Below are 16308 nucleotides of genomic sequence, written 5' to 3'. Positions count from 1 at the left end.
TCTAAAAAAGTGGCTTTTAGCCATGTAAGCCTTTTTAAAGCTTTTGAGAATTTCTTTGAGAAATATGGTATTTTCAAAAATGACCAATTACTGTTTCACTTTATCAGAGAAACGGACAGATAAGTCAGCTGTGTCTGGGGCCATTCGATTGAAAATCAATGTGGAAATAAAAGGAGAGGAGAAGGTTGCCCCATACCATATACAATATACATGTTTACATGAGGTAAGTGAATTGAATTGTATTAATAATAAAACCTTGAAGAGAAGTAGGTCTTTGTGGATTATATAACAAGATATTTGGCTTAAAAGTATAATTGAATTAGGTTTGTGCAAATTGAATTTGTTCCTGGAGTTTTGACCCTGTACTATGTACTATATAGCATGTGATGTGCTAGGGAATCATACAGCCTATGTCTTACTCTCTGAAGAGTGGGCAGATGTCCTCTACTGAGAGTCAGAACAAACACATGAGGCAGGTATTAACAAACAAGGCAATAAGATGATAATTAATAAGTAGACCAAGGAAGAAGAAAAATATCAAAAGCATTCGTTAAAAAAAAAGTTATGACAAATATTTTGGAAGCATTAAATATACAGTACTTTAGTAATACAGGAGAGGATCCAAATATTATTTTTGAGAACTCTGAGTTTGTGTTCAGATTTTATTAAAGATTTAGTTGGGAGTATTAGAAATACAAAATTGCTGATATTGCATCAGTGGTTTTTGGTAGCCATTGTAATAAGCAGTGATTTTTTTTTTCTTTTTCTAGAATAACAAAGGGCTTCATACATATTGAACTATCCTCCATTTTAATTACTGATTCCACAAACATGTTGAGAATGGGAAGGATCAAAATTTCCTTACCACCCAGGGATGGTAGAGAATATATCTGCCCCAAAAGTCAGGCTTGGTTGGCTTAGAGGTTAGACTACCCAGTTTGAATCCAAAGGGCAGAATCACCTCAGTGTAGAATACAGACACATAGTCTTTTTTTTTTTTTTTTTAAAGATTTTATTTATTTGATAGAGACACAGCGAGAGAGGGAACACAAGCAGGGGGAGTGGAAGAGGGAGAAGCAGGCTTCCCGCGTAGCAGGGAGCCCAATGCGGGGCTTGATCCCAGGGCTCTGGGATCATGACCTGAGCCAAAGGCAGACGCTTAATGACTGAGCCACCCAGGCGCCCAGACACATAGTCTTTTGTTTCTATTGGATGCTTTGCATCTAAGAGCTTAGAGCTGTCCCCAGAGCCTGTCTCTGATAAAAATGACTCTTGTTCCGTGTATCAGAAAATAAGAGGTGAAGCTGAGGAAGGTACCTTTCCCCATGTTCAGAGAGGTGGAGAAGAAAATACCTTCCTAAGGTAGAAAAAGATAACAGAATATTTGCTCTTTGCATATAATCTTTCCTAAAGGTATCTATGAAAATTTATGTGTGGAATTATTTGCACTTGCATTTTACTAAAGAATGAATGGGGAACAGTATTTAAATCATTTACACCTTACACATAATTAGATATGGGACCCAAGCTTAAGTTCCTGACTCCAATCTGGCCAGTGATACTACTCCTTTAAGAAAGGTGGGTCAGTTTTCAAATCAATAAATAGTAATCCCTGAACTGGCAGGATGGAGAGCCAACTCTGGCCTTATAGTTTGGACAGAGAATATTTGGGATCAGAGGAACAGCAATATACTTTGCTTTTCAGAGTCCTTTTCTGCTAGTCCAAGAACCAAAAAGAATTAAATTCAAGAAAGAGTCCTTTAGTGACCCAGGCTGCATCCATATAGCAGTTCCCAAACTTGTTAAAAGCAAAAAGAAATTGTATGTAGTGATTTTTACTTCATTACAGAATTCTCAAACATTCATTTTAACCTCAATTCATAGCTCTGACTCCTACCGTTTCACAGTCAAAGCCCTTTATATACTAGAATTCTGTATTAACATAGCCAAAATCACAGTATTCATCCAGGGCCTTACAGTTTATTCAGAGCCCATGAGTGCAAAATATGTTCTAGCATGTAGAAATGTTAACATACAAAAACTTATACTTCCTTCTACAATGAATTGGTACGTATGAAACATCTGAATCTTTGATTCTGTGTAGACATAGGCAGAAATAAAACCAATTTGCATAAATATGAGATGAGTTAGAATAAAAATCCAATATATTCCTATTGCTTCTATATGCTGATGAAACATTAGATGCAATCACAATGCAAATATAAATTACTGAGAGTTACAGTTACATATTTCTGGCCTATTCTGAGGAATTACTGAACAATTGAAAACCACTTACTTTTAGAATCTCTTCCATTACTTGACTGAAGTGAAGTCTAATGGTGGAGTGAAAATCCCAGAGGTCAAAGGGGAGGAAGCCTGGAAGGTTTTCTTTGATGATGCTTCCCAAGAAATAGTCGATGAATTTGCCATGCGTTATGGGATTGAATCCATTTATCAAGCTATGACGTAAGTACTCTAAAACTCGTACAGTGTTCGAAAATCTCTGTTGAAATCTAAAGAAAAAGAAAGAAAAGCATTCATCTCCTTTCTTCTAATTCAAATGAAATTTTGATTACAAAGTCAGTTACATTTGAATGTGCCCATTTGGTGCTGGCTACGCTCTCTCACAGCTATAAAGTGTTAAGGATTTGGTAATTCGCTACAGCCATTTCTTCCCAAACCTTATTTTGTTCTCATAGTGTGCTCCGTTGAGAAACAGCATTTGCAACACCTGGGAACTTGCAAAATGCAAATTCTCCACCCTACTCCAAACCTACTGAATCAGAAACTCTCAGAGTGGGGCCCAGTGATGTGTGATTTAATAAGCCCTCTGGATGCTTCTTATAAACTCTGAAGTTTGAGAACCAATACCTTATTTGATATCTGAGGAAACTAAAGCCTGATGATGGAAGTGCATTGTCCAACTTTACAGAGTCTGTTGGTGTCAGAGACACGCATCCAGAGCCATGACACTGTCTTGACCCAAACAATAGGCTGCATATTCTTCCTTCCTATATTTATAGCGGTGCTACTATTTCAAAACCAAGATTTATTGAGAACACACGTACTGCAGTAAATGGGTTCTATGGAAGTGACCCTTACTGAGGAGTTTTGGTAAGGGTTTAGAATTGTGTTATTCCTTGCCTACAGTTTACCTTTGAAACCTGGTCTAAGTATATAAATGCATCTTGTTCAGATATATACCATATATAATATGTAAACTATTTATGTTTATTAGAAAACTGTACTTTTATATTAAGGATCAGATAATATTTTCATGTCAACCAAATAGAAGCTGGCCCAGATAGTCATTTTCAACCATCTGAATGATGGATGTGGATTGGACCAAAATCAATGCTCTTTTTCAAAGTTTACTGTTTTTAGCATAAATCTAGAACATTCTATGTAAGACTACATTTAAAATTTTTTTGATCAATTGTATGTTTTTTTAGTCAACAGAATGTCCTAAATCTAAATAATAAAGACTTATAGATTATGGAGGTGAAAAGGAACTTAGAGGTCATGCAATTGAACCTTTCTCCAGATTAGAAACCCTGTTGTTGCATCCATTACTGATGGTCATCATCCCTCTGCTTGTGCACATACAGCAACAACACACTCCTTTTGAGGCAACCTATTTTGTAACTGGGCAGCCATAATGGAATCCTGTGACTTTGTCATCTGCTCTGTCCCATGTCATTGGCTATAATTCAGAATACCTCACACCAAATTGAGCACAATAAAAATGCAACTATGATTAACAGTCTAAAATAAACTATGTTAAAAAAGACAACAGCAAAGCAACAGCAATGAAGAGCCTGCTTCTGGAAAAAATATCAATAAAAGAAAGGATCAAGTTAAATTTATTCCAAAATATCTCTGTGAGCTGATGTCACATTACTTCTTTGCCATGTTTCCTATATTCTGAGAAGCATAATCATGTTAATATAGAAAAAGGGTAACTGTATGACAGCTTAAAAGAGGAAGATCATCCTTTATTCATTTTATCGCTTGTATTTTTCTCTTACCTTTGACTTAAGTAAACAGTAACAAGAAGGTATTTTTGGATACTTCTTTGGTATCAAGTGACCTGCATATGAGCCTATAATTATGAAGGGCCACATAGTAAGTATTTTTAGCTTTGTGGGTCCTATAGTCTCTGTCACAACTGCTCCACTCTGCACTCCAGGTGCAAAAGCAGCCATAGATATTAAGTAAACAAGTGGGCATGGTCATGTACTGATAAAACTTTATTTTAAAAACAAAAACTATGGGCTGGTTTTGGCAGTGGACTTAGATTGCCAACTGCTGGTCTAAAGAGTGAAAGCAAGGCAGAGAGGCATAAGGGAAAACATGTCTTCTTTTTTGGTAATAAATTGAGAAATGCACTTTGATGATAACAAAATACAGTAGATTATGTAGTTGACCCTTGAACACCAAGGGTTTGGACTGTTGTGGGTCTACTTACAGATTACAGATTTTTTACAGTACTGTAAATGTATTTTTCTCTTCCTTATGATTTTCTTAATGCTTTCTCTTCTCTAGCTTATTCTAAGAATACATATAATATAACCCACAAAATACGTGTTTATGACTGTTTATGTAAATAATATGTATGTCACAGTCAGTAGTATGCTCCTAGTTAAGTTTTTGGGGAATCAAAAGTTATATGTGGATTTTTGACTGTGCAGGGGTCAGTGACCCTAACTAACCCCTGTATCAAGGATCAACTGTATCTACTTCTGGTTATACATTTGATTTGATACTGATGTTTTCATTTATTTTTTATTTATTCATTTGAGAGAGAGAGCACAACAGGGGGAGAGGGAGAGGGAGGAGCAGAATCCCTGCTGAGCTGGGAGCCCGACATGGGGGATCAATCTCAGGACCTGGAGATCATGGCCTGAGGCGAAGGCAGACCCTTAACCACCTGAGCCACCCAGGTGCCCCTGATATTGATACTTTTATTTATTAAATGTTTCTTTCAGCTTTGAGTACTGACCAACATGGCCTTAACATTTCCCTCAACTTGAAAGAGTAAACTGGTGTACATTAGACTTCTTACTTACGTCTAGGCCCCTGACCTCCCTCTCACCTTGGCCCTTACAAAATCCAGAAGTCTTAAACCCAGAGGTCCCTGACTTCCCTTTTCTTACAGCATTTACTTTAGAAAAATTATAATGGTAAATTCTTTGAATTATAATTTTTTGAAAGCCTCTTGACAGTTTTACAACCCAGGGCTAGCTTTCTCAAGGACCTGGCAGGCATCCCTTTCAAATGCAATCACCAAGGAGTATAGACCCCTGTCGCCCAGTCTCTGTTGTGGGGTAGGAGCCTAATTTGGACAGGTACCTTGCTCCACGTTGTAATACTATCTTGGGTCATGATTATAAGAGAAAGTTTATCTTTTTTGGGGGGTAATGCCAATTAGCAAGCACAGGTGACTAGGATTCCCCCAACTCTAGCTCTTAAAAACTCCCATTCATGCCCCTTCCAATTCAGCCCTTAAAAATGTCCCCATCTGTTATGTCAGTGGACTTGAGGTTGGACTGAGTTCTGATTTCTCTTCCCTACTGCACACCCTTGAATAAAATTTTCCTGGCCTATTTCATTATGTCCAGTGCAATTTTGCTTTAACAGTACAAATTTTACCATCTCACCAGAATAAAAAATATTCCTGTTGTTTGACAGTCTGTTAACTCCTAAAAAATTTGACTACCAACATAAATATGATCTCTTTATTTACTATTCGTTGATGATCATTAGTTGTTGAAATAGTTTTTATAGAAAAATACACCTGTACCCATTTTATATCAATATGTTAATATTATAATTACATGTGTAATCTAGTTTAAGATGGTAGAATGGTGTCACTTAGAGGAGCACTTGAATTCTGTTCAAAGATTTACAAATTGATATATTGAATCCAACAACTGTAAGTTTTATTACTACCTTATAAAATATTCTGGGTGCATGATAGAAAGTCAGTACATATTTTTAACTGAATGAATCAGAAGTAGAAGTGTTTATTCTCAACTTCTCCTGGCATATTTCTTCATGTCAGAAGTTCACAGTTGCCAGGGCTCCTGGGTGGCTCAGTCAGTTAAGTGTCCTACTCTTGGTTTCAGCTCAGGTCATGGTCCCTGGGTCTTGAGATCCAGCCCAGCGTAGGGCTCCACACTCAGTGGGGTGTCTGCTTGGGATTTTTTGTCTCCCTCTCCCCCTCCCCCAACTTGCACACAAACTCTCTGCCTCTCTCTTTCAAATAAATAAATCTTAAGAAACAAAGTTCACAGTTGCCAAAAGCATGCAAAATGGAACTTGAAAGAGTAAGCTGGTGTACATTATCTATTTTACCTCATAAATGTTTTAGAGCATACCATATTGATTGATTATAATAATTTAGAGAAGTATCAGAGTACTGACATTCTTCTGTTAGGTGTTGAAATGTAACTTTCAGGGATTTTTTTTTTTTTTTTTTTACCATATTTTCCAAGCGATACTCCTGTAACTGAATTGTATATTGACTCCTAACCAATTGTTGGCCAATGAGTAACACAATTTTTAAAAAAGAATTTATGAATAACCAGCTATATCTTCAAATTTAAATTGGTTGCCTTTTGGATCAGTGGTATTTTCCTATTGTCTTGAAACTTTGCTTCAGGGGATCCAGAAAACCAACCAAGCAACAACAGCAAAACCTAGAACTACATATGTCAAACTTACCTCAGAAGTATTTCCCTTAATTTTAAAAACACAAAGTTGGGGAATGCAGCTTCAAGGAAGAAACAGATGTCCTGTCTACATAGTAAGGGCATTTACAAATTTGGGAAAGGACAAAACTGCTTAATTTCTGTGGGCTTTCCTAGATATGATTTGATCAGAGAAACAAATCAAACTCAGTTTTTCATTTTTAAAGTCTACTTATGCTTAGCCAAATCCCCAAGTAACCTCATAATCTTCCTGTTTTTAGTGGAGATTGCAGGTTTCTTTTAAGCCTACTCCCATTTCTTTGAAGATGGATTTGGAGCAGAAATAAAGGAGAAATGGGTATTAAGCCAGAGAGTCTGGTTGTATGTTATTACATTTTCCTCATGTGTATTTCTCATCATAAGAAGGAGGTTGAATCTGTTTTGCTGGTAAATAATCTGAACATTAATACTGAACTTCCCAGTCCTCTAAGGTACCTCCTGCTTATTGTAAATCTCTCTCCTTTTACCACAAAACATTTTCTATAAGGGCACAATTTATTGGCCCAGTTTGTTGCATAAAAATATACTCTTTGTTTTGGAACATGCATGAGGGAGGAGAAAAGGGATTATAATTTTCCCATTTGGACAGCTGATTGATCAAGACCAGGAGGATTTGTTCCCACATGGTAAATCCATCTTTAAAAAAAAAAAAGGGCAATTTTCCAATATATGATAGCAAGAATGAGAGTCTGTTTCCTTTCCAAAGGAGCACTCCATTTTACATATTTTGCATCGTGATGTTGGGCATAGAGTCTGTTTTCATCATGAGAATTTTGAGAGTCCTTGATGCTTTTTATCTATCTGTGCAAACATAAATGCTCTTAAAAACGTTCTGACAGACTTGCTGTTCACCCCTAAACACATGCAGGGAATTCCATGTCAGCATCAGGGATTAATTGTCCTCTGGAGGTGATTTCTGTCAATCAAATACATTTTAACTTAGTGTTTAATGAGCCATTTATTGTAAAATGAAGCCCAGGTGTCTCACAGAATCTGAGATTTCATTAGACTGTGGTCATACATCTGTAATACCAAGTGAGAAATGCATTTAGTCAGTGTTTTTCACCTTGGTGTTCTTAACAAACAACCTTTACTTTGGTACTGGCCCTCTTAATTGAATTTATATTTGAACTAGAACTATTGGGATATAGTTTATCTTAAAGGCACTAGTCTGTTTTAGCTGCTTGAGCTGTGGGCCTGCTTTCTAAAGAGAGTGCTGCATAATTGATGAACGAATCACTCATTCCTATAAGAAATATTTATTGAGGGCCTACCATGTGCCAAGGAGTTTTTTAGGCACTAAGAATACATCAGCAAACAAGAAGTCAAGATCCAGTCTCTCATGGATTCCCCATTCCAGAAGATACAATTCATTTATCTGACAGACATTCTGAGTATTTAAGTATGAGGACTTATACAGGGCATTGGGATACAGCAGTAAAAGATATCTCTTGCTTTAGTGAGCTCCTAATCTAGAGCAAAGAGGAAGAAGAAATTAACAAGAAGACAGCATAATTGAGGTGTACATGGGTACTGTAAGAGCATAGACATGAAGGGACCAAATCCAGGCACAGATGAAGAGAGGTGTCAGAGAAAGCTGATGGTCAGCCTGAGGGTCCCAGCCTTACTTGCTCTTCAGCTTCCACCATTCCTCTAAACCCTACGCATTTCCTTACTTTCCTGTCTCCCACCACTGCCTCACACTCAAAATCTCTGTAGTTGAATTCCAGCAATCCATAGCATTTATGAAAAGTTATGATGCTCTTCACCGAAAGAGAAGTGGTTCCTTAAGTGTTTGACCCCCTCCTTAGTGACAAGCATGTATGCAATCACTGAAATGCATGCTAATTTGGATTTTAGGGAGCAAATGTGATAAATACTGTTGTAGTGTATTTCTGACATTGGGACTACAGATAGTCTTTCCTTTCATCTTGTATTGTTTCTTGAAATCTCCAAAGGATCTAAAAATTATTATTGTCTTTATGGTGCTTCCTTCCAATCACTTTGCTCTTATTTTTATCAAAAAAAAAATTGATCTTTAAATCTTTTGAATCAAAGGCATTTCGATCCCTTGAAAACCACAAGATGATGTGATTAGGGACAATTGTCTCTAAAAAGGCAGGTGAGTTAGATGATTGTCCCCCCCCACCCCCATCGTGATATCTATGAAACAATGACAAGTGAACTGAATCCGGATTTATAAATTGAAATACACATGACTTCCCAACATTTTGCCAATAGTATTTGAGAATCAATGCTTGATAATGTTGTAGCAATTGCTTTAGCTGAAAACATGCCAGTAACTGTCTCATTGTTGGCAATTTAAGCATCATCTTTTTGAGTTTGTTACTCTAACTTTTCCAATGAAGCTGAAATTCCATTTGTTCAATTGGTTTGACACTAACCCCATTTTCTTCAAAAAGCGAAGTCAGGGGATTTAAACATTATTAATCCATTGTTTTCAATCGTGTCTGTGTCAGGAAATGTTAGCATTTTCAGAGATTACAATCATGCTTTTCGACCTATTTTATTTGAAGGTGTACTTTTTGAAGGGGTGGTTTGCTGCAAGGATCTGTTCAGTCGTTTTAAATTGCTAATTGTACTTTAAATCCTGTTTTCCCTCTCCCTCCTAGAACAATGTAAGTAGCATTGAAACTACAGCCTTTAAAAGGACTTGATTTTCAAGGAGATGCTTAGAAGCAAGAAACTTCACCTTGGCAATAACCACACATAGAGAAGAGGCACACAGAAAGTCAGAGGGAAGTGCTTTGCAAATTGAACACTATGTAGAAGCCTGTTAGCTGATAACTACCAACCAGCAAAGGATGCCTGCAAATGACTCCCTTGTCCCCTGTTTTCTGGCCATCCCTATTAACCATGGGCTCCAATAGAATCAAATGTTGATAGTGGGAGGAAGTAATGTTTATGGCTGGACACAACCAGTTATCTGTATTCAGAGATGCATAGCATGTTAAAGCTTGGAAGGATTAGATCTTTTCCCTTCAGAGATGGAGAAACTGAATCTAGGAGTGATAAAGTTACTTTTCTAAGGTCACAGAACAGAGCTAGGATTACAGTGAATCATGCTTATGCCGTGATACCTGTAACTCTAAATTGGCCACCGTGAATCCTTCTATCTACCCCACATACCAAAAAAGCAATTTGCTATTCTTTTCAAGGTTCCCAAGAAGTGTAGCCACTAACCCTGATTAATACTTACTCTTCTTCGAAATTTAAGTCTCTTTTTTTCTTTCTTTTCATCATCTAAGAAATGTGTACTTTGATGCTTAATATTTTCTTGATTATATTGACTGCCTAATCATTTACCATTTAGGTTAAAAAGTGAATGTGAAATGGCAAGTTCAATGTAGACTGTTGTTTGGTACCATTTGTAACTTACCATGATCCTATTCACAGTTTCTAGGAAAGAACAGGTAGGGGCTCCTGGGTGGCTCAGTTGGTTAAGGGTCAACTCTTGATTTCGGCTCAGGTCATGATCTCAGGGTTGTGAGAGTGAGCCCCTCATCTGGCTCTGCACTAGGTGTGGAGCCTGCTTAAGATTCTCTCTCTCTTTCTCCTTCTCAAAAAAAGAAAAAAGACAGGTTTTTTTTTTTTTAACCAATAGGGAAAAGATTATATTCATAGGAGTGACCTGAAAATTCTGAATTTTAATGCTTTATTTTTAAAATTAATATAAAATGCATAAACTTTTTTTTCAAATGCTTACACCTTTATTCTTAGTATTCCAACTCCCGATTAACTCTGGAGTCACTAGTTTTAAGAAGAACATTTTAACGTAAGTTCTAAGAAGTGACAATTATTGTATCTTTAATTTTTAGGTATGTTGAGACGTGTTCAATTTAATTCCAACCAAATTAAGGAGGACCATATTTATGACTTTATTTACCTTCTTCCTTTTACCAGACAATGAAAATTTTATTGCTTACAATTTTAATGAGCTCACAAGAAAAACACCATTGTAAGGCTAATTTGATATTAAAACTGATGTAAAGTTTCTGATGAGATGAAAAGTAGCATTAAATAAAATACTGGGTTTTTCTCATTGTTCTCCTTTGATTTCCACATCTTCACCATTCTCATCTCTGTATTTTGCCTTAGGGAGTTATGAGCCAAAAATCATTCCATTAATATCTTCAAAATTAACTCAATATATTTTATTTAGTGAAATCAAGGTGGTATCTATTTTATAGTAATTTTATGGTAATTTTTTTTTTTTTTTTGCATCTACACATTAACCAGAAACTAGTAGGTCTATGATAAAACTTTGAAAGAAAAAACATTTTATGGGTGATTTGTTGTTGACTTCTTCTGTAAAAATCTTGTTTAATAGTATTTTAAAGACTAATATAGGTTATACACTTTCATATGTTAAAATAATATGTAAAGATATTTGCATCTTGCTTGTTTGGCAACTTACAGGGTTCTTTTGAATCAGTATTTGTTGACCGCCTGGGTATTGTCAGTATTCACTTAAAGACCTTAAACTGGAAGCCAAGCCTCTAAAAATGTTCCCCTCTTTCCCATGACTTTATTTAAATGCAGCTCTCCTTTAGATTAGGAAAACATATTTACCCGCTCCTATTGGTGGGTTCTCCATATATAAGAACTGGATTTTTTAACCCCCTGGATAATCTAAACAAGCTGTGAACTCTTGCTGGAAGTAAAACATTAGAGATTATATATAATCCCCAGGATATACTGTTCCCAGTGTTCTTCCAGCCATTTTTTTCTAACTAGCTTCAAAGCCCATTGCCTATTCCCTGTTACACAAGCTGTATTACAATCTTGGGAGTTGTATACTCTTTAATGGATATAGAGTAAGTAGGTGTGGGAAACAGGAGGCAGCTCTTTACTGCCTTGAGAAGCCATTAGCATGGAATAGGGAAGTGATTGACAGCCTTGCTGGCCAGCAGCCTACGCCCCAATCTTAGATACAGGGTCTACAGTGTATGTTTGCTAGAAATATCTTCCCATTTCCTCTCTAGTCAGGTTAATATTTTAGGAGTTTAGACACTAGTCAGCCACTGAACATCTCTCAATCTAGCCAGCTGCCCTAAAGTTAGGCAAAGTCCTCCCAGATACTGGGAAATCTTTGATTGGTACTCTAATGCCTAGTGCTTTTATGACTTGACTTTCTTTTTTGTTTTTCTCAGATATTTCCATGGGAAGTTTCAAGGGGTGAATCATATGCAGCTAGCTACCTCCCATCATACCCCAGAAATTATCTCAGTTAAATTTAAATCAGAAAGTAAAGTATTTTTGTCTATCCTCTAAGATAAATACATGCCTAATGCTCTGGAAAATTTTAAATATATAGCGGTTATAAGCAGAATGCTATTAGCCTTCAAAGTTATTGTCATCATTACTGTTAACTGTTATGCACTTCAACAAATGTTTACAAAGCAATTATTCGTTTTGAGAACTGTCATACTCAAGGTAACCAACCGTCCTGTATACGCTAACTCTACATAAATAACTTTGGCTCATATTGTTTTTGTTTTCATTAATAAACATTGGTCAACTCCTATGTATAAGAAAACACTGTGCTAGAGGCAGGCTGAATTAAGATGATAACCAAGCATGAACTAGACACATGCTAAAAGGAACAGATACATGTGCAAGTAATACACAACATTGAAGAGAGAAGGAGGAAGATAAATTAAGAGAAAGATATACTCTAGTGGTTAAGAGAGATGGTTTTAAACTTATATTGCCTGAACTCCAATAGTTTGGGTGTTATTACAGAAGTATCCATTGGATAGAGGAAGTTAGGAGGCCCGGAGATGGAGGACACAGGTTCAAAGGCTGATTGGAGCCCAGTAGTGGTGAGCCCACAGAGGAGAAATCAGAGGGGAATGTCTGAGCCAAGGTCTTGAGGATTAGAGTTCATGTAATGGCCATGGAAGAGTAAAGAGTTTAGTGTCCCTAGAATTTGGTCCGATAAATATTTATTTAACATGTCTAAATGTGAGATACGGTGTTAGGCATTGGATATATAGTAATGAATCCACTTATAGACTAATGGAAAGAATTAGTCACACAAGAGATGTAATACAATTATGCAGAAGTTATGAGAAAAGCCAAACAGAGTGCTAAGGGAGAGTAAGTTCGAATGTGCATATTGTGCCCTGGTGGGTCTCAAAGTGAAGCTGGGCTAAGAATCAATGCATGACTCAGAGATAGCCAAACCAAGCATAGGGCTTGCTGTCACAGATAGGTAAAAGATATATTCCAGGGGAATGGAAGAGAAAAAACCAAGGCACAATGGGAAAAAAATATTGTGTACAGTGAACCCTAGCAATTTTAGGTTGGTAGAGCCCAAATTTCCCAGAGAATATCCTATATCCTATACCAAGCTTGTTTATATCCCCAGCCTTCCCATATTATGCTCATTTTTCCCCTCACGTGGCTTATAAGCAATGAACATCATTCAATAATTGTGTCATCTTCATTATAAAACTTTCAATTTCACCTACAGAATTCACACTAGAAGCACCTTCAGAATATTTATGTTTCTCCATTATTTCTGCTTACAGTCCCTGCTAAACTGTTACCAATCTCATTGGGGTCCAAAAATCAGAGGGTGGCAGCTAGCAGATTTAAATACTGTGTAACACTCAGCTGCATTAGGGAGACATGGATCCTTTTTTTAAAACCAAGAACAAGATTGTTCATCCTGGTGACCTCCAATATCCCTTTAAATACATAATGCATGTTCAGGATAATAAACTTCTGGTCTTTGAGTTTCTTACCAATTTATTTTGACAACTGATGTTTCTATAACTCTTGTTCCCCCTAGGTATGTTTAGTTTCCTTGTGCCATCCCCTGTACCAGTGCATTTAGTTCTTGCATATTGCACAACTCTTAACCTCTAACTTTGGGTCTAACAAATTTCATTATTTGTGAATTGCTCAAAAAAAAAAAAAGATATATAATGTTAGGAGTTTTTTAATTTCTATGTTTAATATCTTTATATTATTTGTGATATTCTTAATAGATATAATTAATTTAGTGTATAATAAAGTCAAAATAGGTATCATTTACCTAAAAGAAGCAATCGGTGATAATGTATTTCTAGGGTTAAGTAGGAAAACATCATGCAACTCCCATGACATGCTTTGTTATTGGTAATCCTCAAAGATCCATGTTTAAAACTTAGACCTACTTTTATCAGCTAGTATCATGACAAGCTGCATGAGTGGTGTGGCTGAGATCTAAGAGAAACCACCATTTCCAGGACTATCCTCCATTTCTTCTAAGGTGTCATTCAGGGCATTTATGTTGGTACATTCCGTGTTTGAGTTCAGTAATACAGAATTCAGAGATGCCTAAGTGGAGGATAAATTACTGACCTTTGAGAGCAAAATAGGATCAGATTACGTACTGAAGATTTCTTTCCTCTGCATTTTATCTTTTCACTTTTATCATAAGCTGTGCTTTCAATTTCCAAGTCTTTTGTTATAGTTCAGATGAAACAGGTTTTCTTGAGAGAAGTAACAGAACTGAACGCTTGATGCCTCTGATGTCTGTGATACTATTATTCAAGGTTTAAAAGAAATGGTCTTTAAGCATTGAGCTTGCATAATTCAATCTGTCCTCACTATTCGTCTGTTTGCCTTATTAAATCGTGGTTGCAGCAAAATGCTAGGAAAACAGAACTGCTTCTGGAAGGTATTCTAATGACAAAAGTCCAGAAAGTCCAGAAACTGGACTCAAGTCAGGTGTTAAGTTCACTTGCTCAGTAGACGTGTGATGAAAAGAGAGCCTCTTGCTTCATCAGTGTGATAGGAATACAAGAATGAAAGGGTATTCTGGTTGAAATAGAGCGTTTCAGGAACTGAAGTAAGTGACAGCATAATTGCTGGAGAAGGGGAGACTCCCATGTAATTGTTTTCCAGCAATGCTGGATTCCACTGGAAATTGTACTTTCGGTGTGTACACACAACACTCCCACACTTGAAGGGAATTCTGCACTCATCCCTTTGACGGATCGCATTCTAATTAAGCCACTTCACGTTTGTGAATGAGAAATTTTTAAAAGCTGAGATTGCTTTCTCTTTCATTTAATAGAGACTGTGGGAGTTTTCTCTCTTTTTCAAAGATGTAGTTAAGGAATTAATCGCTGACATTAGAGGGCACAGTTACATGAATTCATTGGTTTATGTTTATTTAAAGTGCTCAATGTTTTTGTCTTGTAGGCACTTCTCATGTTTGTCTTCTAAATACATGTGCCCTGGTGTCCCTGCTGTCATGAGCACCTTGTTGGCGAATATAAATGCTTTCTACGCTCACACAACAATTTCAACAAATGTACAGGTTTCTGCCTCAGATCGATTTGCCGCTACCAACTTTGGTGTAAGTATTTTTGGACTTTCAAATTCCTACTAACTTATGGGACTTACATTTTCTTTTCTTTTTTTTTTTTTTTAAGATTTTATTGATTTATTTGACAGAAGAAGAAACAGCGAGAGAAGGAACACAAGCAAGGGGGAGTGTGAAAGGGAGAAGCAGGCTTCCCACTGAGCAGGGAGCCCAATGTGGGGCTCCATCCCAGGACCCTGGGACCATGACCTGAGCCTAAGGCAGACGCTTAATGACTGAGCCACCCAAGTGCCCCCTGGGAGTTACATTTTCAACATACTTTGGATTCCAGATATTCTTGGAATCTTACTGCAGGAGGCGCATCTTTTAGGGAATATCTTTTAGTATAATGGGCAAAAGCTAAAAGTTCATTGGAAACATACCCTGTAAAATAACTTTGGCAGTCAGTAGGCATCTTCATGGAATTAAGTCTTCCTATCTGGAATGACCTTTTCCAATGAGGACACACATAAATTTTCTGAAAGTGTAGTGGGATTTTATAGGACTTTCTCCATGTATGCAGATTTAGGATTCACCATTTCAGATGCTGTTCCCTGGTAAAAGTGAGTTTGGTTGACTTCTCTGGAGTCTATTAGGCTCCATTTATACCTCCGATTGGTTTTTAATGGTGTTGCTAGATATCGGCACATCTTCTAAGTGAAACATAGTAGGTGTATAAAGAGTCTTAAGAGCTATCTGTACCTAATTAAGACTGTCCATCTGAAGTATTCAAATGCACCAAGGATACAATGAAAAATAGAAATGCAGGTATCCCAAGGAAACTCAAGTATTTAACTGTTGCACCTGTCACTGGAACTCATTCTCTATAAGCCTCATTAAGTTGAAATTGACAAGACTGGAAATCAGATATAAATTAATAGTAACTGCAGTATAATTGTGCAGATCAAAACTAAGACAAAATTAGTGAAGATGGAGAAGGAAGGACAAATTGTAGAGTTTTTCATGGCATAGAATCAACAGTACTTGGTGTCTTTGGTGATGTGGACAAGGAAGGAAAGGGAAAGCTGTCTGGAGAGATTCCCACAATTTTGACTAGGGCAGGTACCTGGTTGGCAGTAGCTCTGTTCAATAACCCTATGAGACAGGTATTCTTATTCTCGTGTGTGTGTATACATGAAACTAAGATCCATTGTAGGAGAATGACATTTTCAT

At 36.8% G+C, this 16308-nt stretch overlaps 1 protein-coding gene across 1 annotated transcript in view; it reads right to left on the bottom strand.

The window, feature by feature from the left end:
- Positions 1–16308, bottom strand: part of UNC13C (unc-13 homolog C) — a 479061-nt gene that overhangs the window by 259876 nt on the left and 202877 nt on the right. Inside the window, exon 8 of the mRNA XM_081831864.1 lies at positions 2297–2513. Within this exon, the coding sequence (XP_081687990.1) occupies positions 2297–2513 (217 nt within the window). The remainder of the gene's footprint in view (positions 1–2296; positions 2514–16308) is intronic.

The sequence above is a fragment of the Leptonychotes weddellii genome, chromosome 9 (assembly GCF_054177405.1).
Source record: "Leptonychotes weddellii isolate Sample4059 chromosome 9, ASM5417740v2, whole genome shotgun sequence".
Taxonomy (NCBI): Eukaryota; Metazoa; Chordata; class Mammalia; order Carnivora; family Phocidae; genus Leptonychotes; species Leptonychotes weddellii.
The sequence above is the reverse complement of the archived record's forward strand: the minus strand, read 5'-3'. Positions and strand labels throughout refer to the sequence as shown.